The sequence below is a fragment of the Trichosurus vulpecula genome, chromosome 2 (assembly GCF_011100635.1).
Source record: "Trichosurus vulpecula isolate mTriVul1 chromosome 2, mTriVul1.pri, whole genome shotgun sequence".
Taxonomy (NCBI): Eukaryota; Metazoa; Chordata; class Mammalia; order Diprotodontia; family Phalangeridae; genus Trichosurus; species Trichosurus vulpecula.
The window spans coordinates 334,657,953-334,670,936 of NC_050574.1; the positions used below are offsets into that span (position 1 = coordinate 334,657,953).

Below are 12,984 nucleotides of genomic sequence, written 5' to 3' on the forward strand. Positions count from 1 at the left end.
TCCAATCTGCATTTTTTTTTCTTTGAGGCTTTGCTTACAGCCCTTTCTACATTATTACTTTTTCTAAGTTTGTGTCTTGATCTTTCCTCTCACCATAGTAGCTTTTTATAGTCAGGTGCTCATTTTCCGAGCCTGTTTTTTGACTTTGAACTTTGTGTTATAGTTGGGCTCTGCTGACCTGGTGGGGGGAATCATCCCAAGCCTTAGGCTGTGTTTTCACAGCTTATTCTGAGGGTTTATAAGTTTTCAGTGCTTCCAACATGGTATGATTCAAGGAGAGATGTAGTCACTGCTCTCCTCTCCTGTGCTCTGGTCCTTACATAGAAAGTGCTCCTGCTCCCTTGCCATCAGAAATGTTAGTGCTCCCCTCTGCTCTGGGACTGGGAGCAGAGCCTCTATTCAACCACAAGCTTTCCTCTCCACCCTGGAACTAAAGTGGAGAACTGGATACGTACAATAGAGTTGCCAAACTATACCTAGTCCTGTGCCTGCACTAATCCTAGTCCTGTACTAGTGCTACGGTTCCTTGTAATCTCTTACTGGTCAGTCTGATCCTTTTACCATCTCTGGGATGAGAGTTCCTAAAGCTGCTGCTACTACTTCCACCTCCAAGACCCATGGCAGGTGTTGATGCAGGGTGCATTCTAGGCCAGCCCCCACCTCCTTCTTCTGTCTCACTATGGCCTTTTTGGGGTCTATGTCTGTCTGGAATTCAATGCATTATTTTAAAGTTGCTTCGAGGGGAATGTTGGAAGAGCTTGGTTGTAGTGCTTCCTCTACTCTACCATCTTGGCTCTGCCTTGAGTACAGTACCTTACACATAAGATACTTAGTAAAAGTGCAGATTTGGTTGAATTTTTATTGTTTAAGAACATTACTAATTTGTGGCCATTCTTTATAACTTTTCTTTTATTCTCCTCATTTGTTTGAACCACTCAATGCTCCAAAGCAGTTGCTTACAATTCAAAATTAGGTAAGATGGTCTCTCTTTTAAAAATTCTTTGTTCATTTGTATCTATTGAGGAGAAATGGGGAAATAGAATCTTCCCCACAAATGTTTAATGGCTGTGGACTTGAAAATTTCTTATTAAGCAACATCTAAGAGTGAGAATGACTGGACCAATGATTCTTGTATATTTTCCTCTTGCCTAAGGCACCATGTAAAGCTTTCTCTGTACACAAATTATGTCTGTGTAGGACCTTTCCAGTGGCTATCACTATATTTCTGGAATGTGGCTACCAAGGTGGGTCAGCTGATCTTTTCATTTGCAGCAGTAAAGAGAAAGACCTTGTTGTGGTTACAAGAGGGTCATCACCCTTCTAACAAGTAGGGAACACGGTTTCTAGGCTGAAAGAAGACTCATGCTTCACTTTATCTTATTTCCATTAAAAGACTGGCTTGGCAACTCATTTCCTGTTTTGTCTATTCCTTAGGCCTCATGGAACCAAAGAGTCTACAAATTAACATTGACAGTAATAACTTAAAAATCTTGAAAAGCTGTGAATATTTGTTTAATGATGTTATCAATAAGAAGTTTCAATGTACCTCTAACCTGGAAGGTGCTGTGGATTCTGCCAAGGTCTTCAAAATAATGTTGTCTCCTCAGATAGAACTGTCTGTCTGGAAAGATGATCTCACCCAACATACGGTGGATGCTGTGGTTAATGCTGCCAATGAATACCTTTGCCATGGAGGAGGCCTGGCCTTGGCCCTGTTGAGGGCAGGAGGGCCTCTTATTGAAGAAGAAAGTCAAAAACGAATCAAGTATTTTGGAAAAATTCCAACTGGTCAAATAGCTGTAACGGGAGGAGGCCAACTTCCCTGTTCCCAGATTATCCATGCCGTTGGACCACAGTGGAGGAAGATAGATGAACAAAGATGTTGTGCTCAACTTAGAGAAGCCATTATAAATATTCTGAAGTATGTACTCAATTCTGGCATAAAAACAGTGGCAATCCCTGCCTTAAGCTCTGGGATTTTTGGCTTCCCTCTGGAACAGTGTGTAGACATCATTGTGAGAACCATTGTGGCCTTTCCTTATTTTCAAAGCAACACCTTAAAAGAAATCCATCTGGTGAGCAATGAAGAATGCACTGTGGCTGCATTTAAAAGAAGCTGTGAACGTTTTCTGTATGAGAACATGGCAGCCCCACCTTTAGCTTCCGTTACCTTCAACAATGTGAACCTCCAGCTTATAGAGGGACTCATTGAGAAGCAGCAGGTAAATCTGGGAATCCTCAGGCTAGCACCCTCCTTTGTGGGCTGTTAGTGAGCATTTTTGAACATCTGTTTGCAAAGCCTTTACTAAACTAGGGAAAACACAAAGGAAACAGAAGAATCAGTTCCTCCATAGAGATATTTACAGTATACCATATGGGTAGGGGAAACAAAACAAATTTATATGAAAGGCAAGAGAATAGTGTCCAAGAAACAGAAAATGAAAGGGTGTCAACCTAATATATACATACTAAAAACATGTAAAGAAAGGGTCAAGTTGAAGATAACTAACCAAGGATATCTCAGAAAAGTGGCCTTAGAGTTAAATCTTGAACAAAGTAATGGATATGAATTGACAAGAGGAAAGCTATCCCAGATGTGTAGAATACCTTTATAGAAGGCAGGGAGGAATATACACATAGTGTGAGAGGGATCAGCTTGGCTAGAGTGGAGGAGCAAAATTGGGGATTATCCCTTTTAAATAGTATTTCATTTATGCAAAAAGTGCCTAATTAACATATAACCCTAAAGTAGGCACTGCATGAAACAGAGAGGGTGGCTTAAATCTAACTGTCATGACAAATGAAAGCTGATTCTCTTGGGCATTATATTTGATGTCCTTAGGTACTAGTCAGCTAATAGTCACTAAACATTTATTAAGTTCCTATCATGTACCAAGCACCTTGTGAAGTGCTGGGAAATACAAAGAAAGATCAAAGGCACCCTTGATCTCAAGGAGCTTACACTCTAATGGGGGAAGACTACATGCCGGTAACTACGAACAATTAAGCTGCACACAGGATAAATTTCCCTGTGCACACAATATGTGTCTGTATGGGACTTTCCAATTTCTCTTACTGCCTAGATAGAGGATGACTACCAAGGTGGGCCATTTGAAAAAGGAGGCACTAGGAAGAAGTGACAAAACTATTCCTTTGGATTCCAGGACTTGTGAAATGCTCAAAGAAGACATAGTCCAAGGATAATGATTCTGGATGAGATGTTAGAGATCACTGCATCCAACCCTTTCATTGTGCAGATGAAGAAATTGCCTTACTCAAGGCCATGCAAATAAGGCCCAGGAAGCCCAGGGCTTCAGGTCTTGAGTTTTCAACTCCAGAGCTATCATATTTTCCATTACAACAGGATCTGATTGATGTATTTGAGCAAAAGTATTATCCTGATATTTCTCATCATTTCTTTTTGACCCAGATAGTTGCATTTGGATAATTTCCAAACCAAATGAATTTAATTGCCATTTTATGAAAATTGAGTTGAGAAATTACGGTCCAAATATCTGGCTGTACCTGTGCATAATGTTCTTGGTAGCTTTTCAAGAAAATATAGGTTCTGATTTACATTTAAGAAAGAAAGGATTGTGTTTTACGTATGTGCAATTCCATAGACAGTGTGGTATAGTGGAGAGAGTTGGGATTCAAGTCAGGAAGAACTCCTAATTGTATACCCTTGGGCAAGCCATTTACCTTCTCAGCATCCCAGACAGCTCAATTATGCATTGCAGAGAAACTACCAATCTACATTTTTGCAGAGAGTTTCCACACTGGGAGTTTCCTAGGATGATAAAATCACAAGTCTAAACAAAAAAAAAAATTTAAGAATTGAATTCATCAGTTAAGTATCAGCCATGTGCTGAATATGATGCTAAGGATTAATGGATGTATAGACATAGCTCTAGCCCTATCAGACCTTGTGAATTCATAGGGGAAATGAAATATCAGAAATCTCTTACTGCCTGGATAGAGTATCAGGTAGGAGAATCAGGTAGAATAAGTGTTTTGGGAATGGAAATTGCATTCTCAGATCTGTCAGCAAGTTGATTATTTTAGTGCTGTGGAGTATGGGTTGGAGGGATGGCAAGAGACTCGAGTCTGGGAGGCTGTGTGGGAGATAATGGCAGTAAACTTAGGGGATGGTAATGTGAGTCTCTATGGGGTAGAAATGGTATGATGTCAGATCTGGTATCCAGTTGTTGTTTTTTTCCTTTTCAGGTGGATGTAATTGTGAATTCTGTATCAGCTGAATATTCTTTTGCAAGTGGATGTATATCAAAAGCAATCCTTGAGGAAGCAGGCCCTGAACTTGAAGAAGAATTTTGTAAAAAATTGTCTGAAACATCTAAAAGTCAAGAGTTGGTAGTAGTCACAAAAGGATTCAACTTAGCCTGTCAATATGTGTTCCACATTGTATGGCCTTCCTGCAATAATGCAAAGAAGGTAAATGTATTAAGTGGTTATTATGTGCCATATAGCCATATTAGGAGCTTGGATTGTATGACTTTTGTCTTGAAACTGCATAAAAACAGTCCTTTTTCTGAAGGAGCTTACATCTGGGGATGGGTTAGGTGGGAAGAAGTGGGCATACATACATAGATGAGTACAAAGAAAATATGCAAAGTCATTTGTGGGGCATGGGCACTAACAACTGGAAGGGAAAGGCTTAGTATGGGAGGTGTCATCCAGGCTGAGACATGAATAAGAATAGGGATTCCAACAGGCAGGTATGAGGAGAAAGATTATTCTAGGCATGAGGAGTAGCTTGTACAAAGGCAGAGAAGGTCAGTTGAACGAGAATGGAGAGTGTATGTGCGGGAAGTAAAGTGAAATCAATTTAGAAATATAGGTTGAAGAGGGAGATTGTTGAAGACTTTAATGCCCTCCCCAGAGGAATGTATTTTGTCTTATAGGCAGACGCAAAACAGAAGCTTACACACACACACACACACACACACATATACATACATACATATATATATATATACACACACATATATATTGTTGTTATATATATATATAAGCTTATGTATTTATTCATTTTCCCTATATGTAAATATCTCTCTCAACATTTATAAAATGCAACTTATTAATCTTTTACATTACATTTTTACATTATAGTAATTTCCTGCTTCTAACTCCAAATTAAGTTTTGATAAATAATACCTAACGTTTATTCACATTTTAAGTTTTGCAACATGCTTTATACATGTATGTCTATAGAAATATATGTGTGTATATGCACATATATACATGTGTATATATCTGTATTTCTATTTATATCCATAGAATCTCACTTGATTCTCATAGCAACCCTGGGAAGTAGGTGCCATTGTTACCTCCATTTTATAGACATGGAAGCAAAGAAAAATGATAAGGCACAATGTCTGATATAGGAACTTTATCTGATTTTATATGTGTGTGTACATGCACACGCACATATATATGTATATGTGTATATACATACATACACGTGTGTGTGTATATATACATATATAATATGTATGTATAGGTATATAAAATTTTATCTTAGTTGTCCTCGCTTCCCTTCCACAAGGGAAGGGAAGGTTTTGTTTTTCCATCATTCAGTATTCACCTTCCTTTTGGTGACTTTTTCATTTACATTGCTGTTGGCATGATGTATGCCATTTTCTCTTTCTCTTTTTCCTCTAAAATCAGTAAACAATAACATTAATTATTTTTAAAAAGTTTTGATTTCCAAAAATTCTCTCCTGCTCTCTAACCCCCTTCCCCACCCTTTGAGAAGGCAAGGGATATGATATCAGTTATACATGTGAAATCAGGCAAAGCATATTTCCATATTAGCTATGCTGCAAAAAAGAATAGAAAGCAAGAAACATAAAGTACAAAAAATATGCTTCAATCTTCAGTCAGAGTTCATCAGGTTTCTCTGGATGTGTATAGTATTTTTCATTACAAGTCCTTTGCAATTGTCTTGAACAGAGTATCCAAATATTTCAAACATTACAACATTGCTGTTAAGTGTGTAATGTTCTCCTGGTTCTGCTCACTTTACTTTGAATCGTTTTACGTAAATCTTCCCATGTTTTTCTGAAATCATCTCTGTCGTCATTTCTTACAGCACAATAGCATTCCATCACAACCACATACTACAACTTGTTCAGCCGTTCCCTAATTCATGGACAGACCCTTAATTTCTAATTCTTTGCACAGAAAGAGCTGTTGTAAATATGTTTGTTCATAAAGTTTCTTTTCACTTTTCTTTGATTGCTTTGGGATATAGACCTAGTAGTAGTGGTATTGCTGGGTCAAAGGGTATATACACACATATGTATATATATGCACACATACATATATATTTATTTATCTGCTGGGTCACAGATTTATAGCTCTTTGGGCATAGTTCCAAAATGTTCTCCAGAATGGTTGGGCCAATTCGTAACTCCATCAAGGGTGAATTAGTGTCCCAATCTTTCCACAATCACTCTTGCATTTATCATTTTCCTTTTCTGTCATATTAGCCAATCTGATAGGTGTGAGGTAGTAGTTGTGATGGCTGTGAGTTGTTTTAATTTTCATTTATATAATCAATAGTGATTTAGAGCATTTTTCACATGATTATTGATAACCTTGATTTCTTTTGAAAACTGCCTATTCATATCTTTTGACCATTTTTCAGTTTAGGAATTGCTTTTATTTTTATAAATTTGACTCAGTTCCTTCTGTATTTGAGAAATGAAACTTTTATCAGAGAAACTTGTTATAAAATTTTCCCGTTTCTTGCTTTCCTTCTTATCTTGGCTGCGTTGGTTTTTTTCTGTGCAAACACTTTTTAATTTCATGTAATTAAAATCATTCATTATACTTCTCATGATCCTATCTGTCTCTTGTTTGGTCATGAATTCTTCCCTTATCCATAGGTCTGACAGATAAGATTTTCCATATTCTTCTAATTTGTTCATGCTATCGCTCTATGTCTAAATCATTTTGACCTTATGTTAGTACATGGAATGAGTTGTTGGTCTGTGCCTAATTTCTGCCAAACTGCTCTCTAATTTCCCCAGCAATTTTTGTGAAATGGTGAGTTCTAGCCCCAAAGCTTAGGTCATTGGGCTTATCAAATACTAGATTATTATGGTCATTTACTACCAGGTTTTGTGTACCTAATCTATTCCACTGATCCACCATTCTGTTTCTTAGCCAGTACCATATTGCTTTGGTGATTACTATCTAATAATGTATTTTGAAATCTGGAATTGCCAGGTTTATATTCTTTCACATGTCTTTTTTTTAAATCATTGATTCTCTTGATGTTCTTGAGCTTTTGTTTCTCCAGATGAATTTTATTATTTTTTCTAACTCTATAAAATAACTATTTGCTAGTTTGATTGATATAGCCCTGAATAAATAAATTAATTTACATAAAATTAAAATTTTTATTATATTGACTCAGCTTACCCATGAGAAATTAATATTTCTCCAATCATATAAATCAGTCTTTATTTGTGTGAAAGTATTTTGTAATTGAGTTCATATAGTTCCCAGAATTGTCTTAACAGGTGGACTCCTAAGTATTTTATAATGTCTGAAGTTATTTTAAATGGAATTTCTATGTCTCTTACAGGGTTTTGTTGATAATATATAGAAATGCTAGTGATTTATGAGGGTTTATTTTATATCCTGTAACTTTGCTAAAGTTATTAATTGCATCATATCGTCTGCAAAGAGTGATAATTTTGTTTCCTTCAAATTGTCTATTTTCATTCCTTCAATTTCTTTTTCATATTGCTATAGTCAAAATTTCTAATACAATATTAAATATTAGTGGTGATTATGGACATCCTTGCTTCACTCCTGATCATATTGGTAAGGCTTCCAGCTTATCTCAATTACATATAATGCTTCCTCTTGGTTTTAAATAGACACTACTTATCACTTAAGAAAGGCTCCATTTATTCCTATGCTTTCTAGTATTTTTAATAGGAATGGATGTTATATTTTATCAAAAGTTTTCCTGCAACTATTGAGATGATCACATGATTTCTGTTGATTTTGTTATTGATATGGTCAATTATGCTGATAGTTTTCATAATATTGAACCATCCTTGCATTCCTAGTATAAATCTCATCTGGTCATAGTGAATGATCTTTGTGACATATTGCTAGTATTTTATTCAAAATTTTCACATCAATATCCATTATAGAAATTGGCATATAATTTTCTTTCTCTGCATTTGTTCTCCCTGGTTTAAGTATCAAACTGATACTAGTGTCATAAAAAGAATTTCATGGGACTGCTTTATCTATTTTTTTCTCCAAATTTATATAGTATTAGAATTAATCATTCTTTAAATGTTCAGTAGAATTCACTTGTAAATCCACCTGGTCTTGAGGATTTTTGCTTAGTGAGCTCATTTTTAGTTTGATCAATTCCTTTTTCTTAGGGTTATTTAAGTATTCTATTTCCTTTTGTGTTAATCTAGATAATTTATATTTTTGTAAATATTCATCCATTTCACTTAAATTTTCAGTTTTATTGGCATAAAATTGAGCAAAAATAACTCCTAATACATGCTTTAATTACATCTTCATTGCTGGTACATTCATTCTTTTAAGTTTTGATTCCAATAACTTGGTTTTCTTCTTTCTTTTTTTAAATCAAATTAACCAGTGGTTTATGAATTTTATTGTTTTTCCCCATAAAATCAGATCTTTGTTTGATTTATTAGTTCAATGCTTTTTTTACTTTAAATTTTATGGATCTCTCATTTGATTTTCAGGATTTCCTTTTTGGTTTAGTTGGGAGTTTTAAGTTTGTTGTTTTTCTAGGATTTTTTTTTAAGTTACATGCCCAATTCATTGATTTGCGCTTTCTCTCTTTTACTAATGTATGCATTTAGAGATATGAATTTCCCTCTAAGCACTAAGTACTCCTTTGGCTGCAATCCAAAAATTTTGGTACGTTGTCTCATTGTTATTATTATTTTTAATGAAATTATTGATTTTTTTTATTATTTGTTCTTTAACTCACTCCATGGGATTAGGTTACTTAGTTTAAAATTAATTTTTAATCTATGCTTCCATGGCCTTTTCTTAAATTTTATTTTTATTGCATTATGATCTGAAAAGGGTGCATTTAATATTTCTGCTTCTCTGTATTTTTTGAGGTTTTATGCCTTAATTCATAATGTGCATTTAATATTTATGCTTCTCTGTATTTTTTTGAGGTTTTTATGCCCTAATACATGGTCAGTTTTTATGAAGGTACCATGTACAGCTGAGAAAAGGTATACTCCTTTCTATTCCCATTCCGTTTTCTTCAGAGGTCTATTGTATCTAACTTTTCAAAAATTCTGTTCCTCACCTTAACTTATTATTTATTTTATGGCTAGGTGTATTTAGCTCTGAGAGTGGAAAGTTGAGCCCCCCCCCCCCGATGGTTTTATTGTATATTTCCTCCTATAACTTATTTAACTTTTTTTTTAATAATTTGGATGATACGTCTTTTAGTGCATATATGTAAAGTAGTGATAGTACTTCTTTGTCTATGGAAACTTTAAGTAAAATGTAGTTTCTTTGCTTACCTCTTTTAATTAGGTCTGCTTTTGCTTTGTCTGAGATCATGATTGCTACCTATGCCTTTTTTTTAACTTCAGCTAAAGCACAATAGCGTTTACTCCAACCGCTTATTTTAACTCTGTGTGTGTCTCTCTGTTTCAAGTATGTTTCTTGTAAACAACATATTGTTGGATACTGGTTCTTAATCCTTTCTGCTATCTTCTTCCATTTTATGGATGAATTCTTCCCATTCCCATTTACAGTTATGATTACTAACTGTGCATTTCCCTCCATCTAATTTTCTTCTGTTTATCCTTCTCTCTCTCTTTTTCACCGCATTTCCACTTAAATGTTGTTTTATTTCTGGGCACTGTCTCCCTTAATCTACCCTCCCTTTTTTTACTCCTTCCTTCTCTTCTCCACTTCCACTCCTGCTTACCAGTTGGGTAAGATAGATTGCTATACCCAGTTGAGTGTGTGTGTGTGTATGTGTGTGTGTGTGTGTGTGTGTGTGTATTCTTCCTTCTTTGAACCAGTTCCGATAAGAGTGAGGTTCAAGCATTCCCCTGTTTCCCTCTCTCATATCAAAACTCTTCCTTGCATGCTGCTTTTATTGAAGATAATTTTTCCTATTCTTCTTTTCCCTTCTCCCTACTCTCAGTGCATCCCTCTTTCTTACCCATCCATTTTTTTAGATCATCCTTACATAATTGGCTCACTCCTGTGCCCTCTCTCTATGTAGAGTCCTTCTCACTGCCCAAATAATGATAAAGTTCTTGGGAGTTACATATATCTTCTTCCCATATAGGAATGTAAGCAGTTCAACCTTATTGAGCCACTTATAATTTCTCTTTCATGTTTACCTTTTGATACTTCTCTTGAGTGTTTATTTGGATGTCAAAATCTCTGTTCATCTCTGGTGAAGGATTGTACTCAGTTTTGCTGAGTAGGTTATTCTTTGTTGTAATCCTAACTCCTTTAACTTTCAAAATATTATATGTAGGTATGTGGCAAAGTGGCCACTAGTCCCCATCTCTAACAGGCACAGAGGCTGGGGCTTTTGTCACTTGGCTTATGTAATAATAGAGAGTGGAATAAGTGATGGGACCTTTCTCATCCTTAATCTTCTATATTAGTAATCCCAACCTACCTGGGCCCTTGGTGGTAGAGGGCTGCATAGCTAGCATTTTCTCAGTCTTAATGTGTACTTCTCTTTGGTTATGTAGATGAACTGAACTATCTCCTGGGCTTAGGAAATCTTTGGACAAGGAGAAATTCTTGGAATGTTATTTATTACTAATGACTATAGATGAGGGGAAGCCTGAGCTCATGGGTACAGTACAATGACTAATTAAAGTATTCATTGTTGTTAATAATGTTCCAGTGTCAGATCAGGAAGCATATAAAGTTCAATTATTAGAAAATCAAGAGAGGTAGTTTGATGGAGTGGACAGAGAACTGCCCCTAAAGTCTGGAAGGCTTGGATTCAAGTCCAGTTTCTGACACATAGTACTCAGTGACTCTCACCAGGTTATTGTATCTTTCAGTATCCTAGACAACTCCCCAAAATGCTAAATTGCAGAGTAGGTGCTCATGGTAGGAAGAGGTTTGTTTCCTATAACAGTGAAATCACAGGTCAAGTTCAAAAAAAGCAAAAGGAGAACATATACTTGTTCAGTCATTCAATATTTATTTCACAGTCAATATTTATGACTAAGTGCCTACTATATACTAGACACCATGCTAAGTCCTCAGGATACAGAAAGAGGGAAAAGACAGCCCTTGCTCTCATTGAACTCCAGATCTAATGGGGGTGACAATATATGTATGAAAAGCCATATAAAGGATAAATAGGACATAAATAGGAGAGGGACACCATTAGAATTAAGAGCAGTTGGAAAAGCCTTCCAGTAGAAGGTGGGATTTTAGGTGGGACTTAAATAAAGCAAGGGAAGCCAGTAGGTGGAAATGAGGAGGGAGATCATTCCAGGCATGGGGGATAGCCAGAGAAAATGCCCAGAGCTGAGAGATGGATCTTGTTCATGGAACAGTGAGGAGACCAGTATCATAGAATTGAAGAGTACATGGAAAGGGAGTAAGGTATAAGAAGACTGCAAAGTAAGAGGGACCAGCTTATGAAGGACCCTTGATTGCTGAACAGAAAATTTTGTTTTTGATCCTGGAGGTGATTAGGAGCAACTGAAGTATATTGAGTAGGGGGCCATGACATGGTCAGACCTGCGCTCGAGGACAATCATTTTAGTGGCTTAATGGAGGATGAATTGGAGTGGAGAGAGATTTGAAGCAGGCAGACCCACCAGCAGACTATTGTTAGAAAAGAGAAAGAGGTATATTAAAGACTTGATGTAAAAGTAAATGAATGATTTATTAGGAAATCATCAATGAAACTTTTTTTTAAATTCACTGAAGATAACAGAAGGAAGTTCAAATAGGGATACAAATGAGCAGGGCTGCATTAGAACTACCAAGTTACATTTAATACTTTGTATTTACTTAATATAGATCCAAGAGGTAAAGGAGTAACAATTCACTATCTCTTATGCAATCTTATTTTCCTGGTTTTTTTGTATAAGAAAGTGTTTGTATTTGTCAAGTTGATAATAAGAAAAATAATATTTTTGAAGTGTTATTAAGATTATAATTAAAAACTCAATTTCTATTTCCTCACAGACACTGAAAGTTGCAATGAGGAAATGCTTGGAAAAATCCCATCAGCAAAATGTAAATTCACTTTCCTTTCCTGCTCTTGGAACTGGGCACATCGGCATCCAAAAAGAAGAAGCGGTTCATATTATGTTGGAGGAAGTTTTACAATTTTCCAAACACCACCCAAGAGAAAAACTCCTTGTGAATTTTGTGATCTTTCCAAATGACAGCAAACTATCTGAGGCAAGATACATAATTGATTCCACTTGGGCAGTATTGCACAATTTGCCATTTGCTTGTGTTGCCTTCCTCTAGGAGGGATAGGGATTGGATCTATGGATCCAATTGGATCAATTTCCTTGATTATAAGGAACTTCTTGTTTAAGAAATTCCCTCTACTAATTCAGGTTGCAACTTCTGCAACTTATTGTCTTAGACTAGAGCATCGCTTAGGGCACTGAGAAGTTAAGAGACTTGCCCAGCATCCCATGGTTAGAATGTGGACATTGTGCTTTAGTGTAAAACCTACCAGATTTAGAATCAGAAAAAAAAAATCATTCTAGTCCTGTGCTAATTACTAACTAGCTATGTGATCTTGACCAGGTTCACCTCTTGCAAAATGATGGTATTGGAGATGATCTTTAATGTCCATTCCAATTCTCGTAGGCCATGGTTAGCACAACTAGTTGTCCTTCTCTGTTTCCATTGCTAGCTTTCTTTTCTTTCCCACTCTTTAACTGTGGATATTCTTTCATCTTGGTTTTGGTT

At 36.0% G+C, this 12,984-nt stretch overlaps 1 protein-coding gene across 1 annotated transcript in view; it reads left to right on the plus strand.

The window, feature by feature from the left end:
- The window catches only part of PARP9 (poly(ADP-ribose) polymerase family member 9), a 50,618-nt gene that overhangs the window by 12,132 nt on the left and 25,502 nt on the right, over window positions 1-12,984 (plus strand). Inside the window, exons 3-5 of the mRNA XM_036747722.1 lie at window positions 1,435-2,222; window positions 4,228-4,452; window positions 12,241-12,459. Coding sequence (XP_036603617.1) covers window positions 1,435-2,222; window positions 4,228-4,452; window positions 12,241-12,459 — 1,232 coding nt within the window. The remainder of the gene's footprint in view (window positions 1-1,434; window positions 2,223-4,227; window positions 4,453-12,240; window positions 12,460-12,984) is intronic.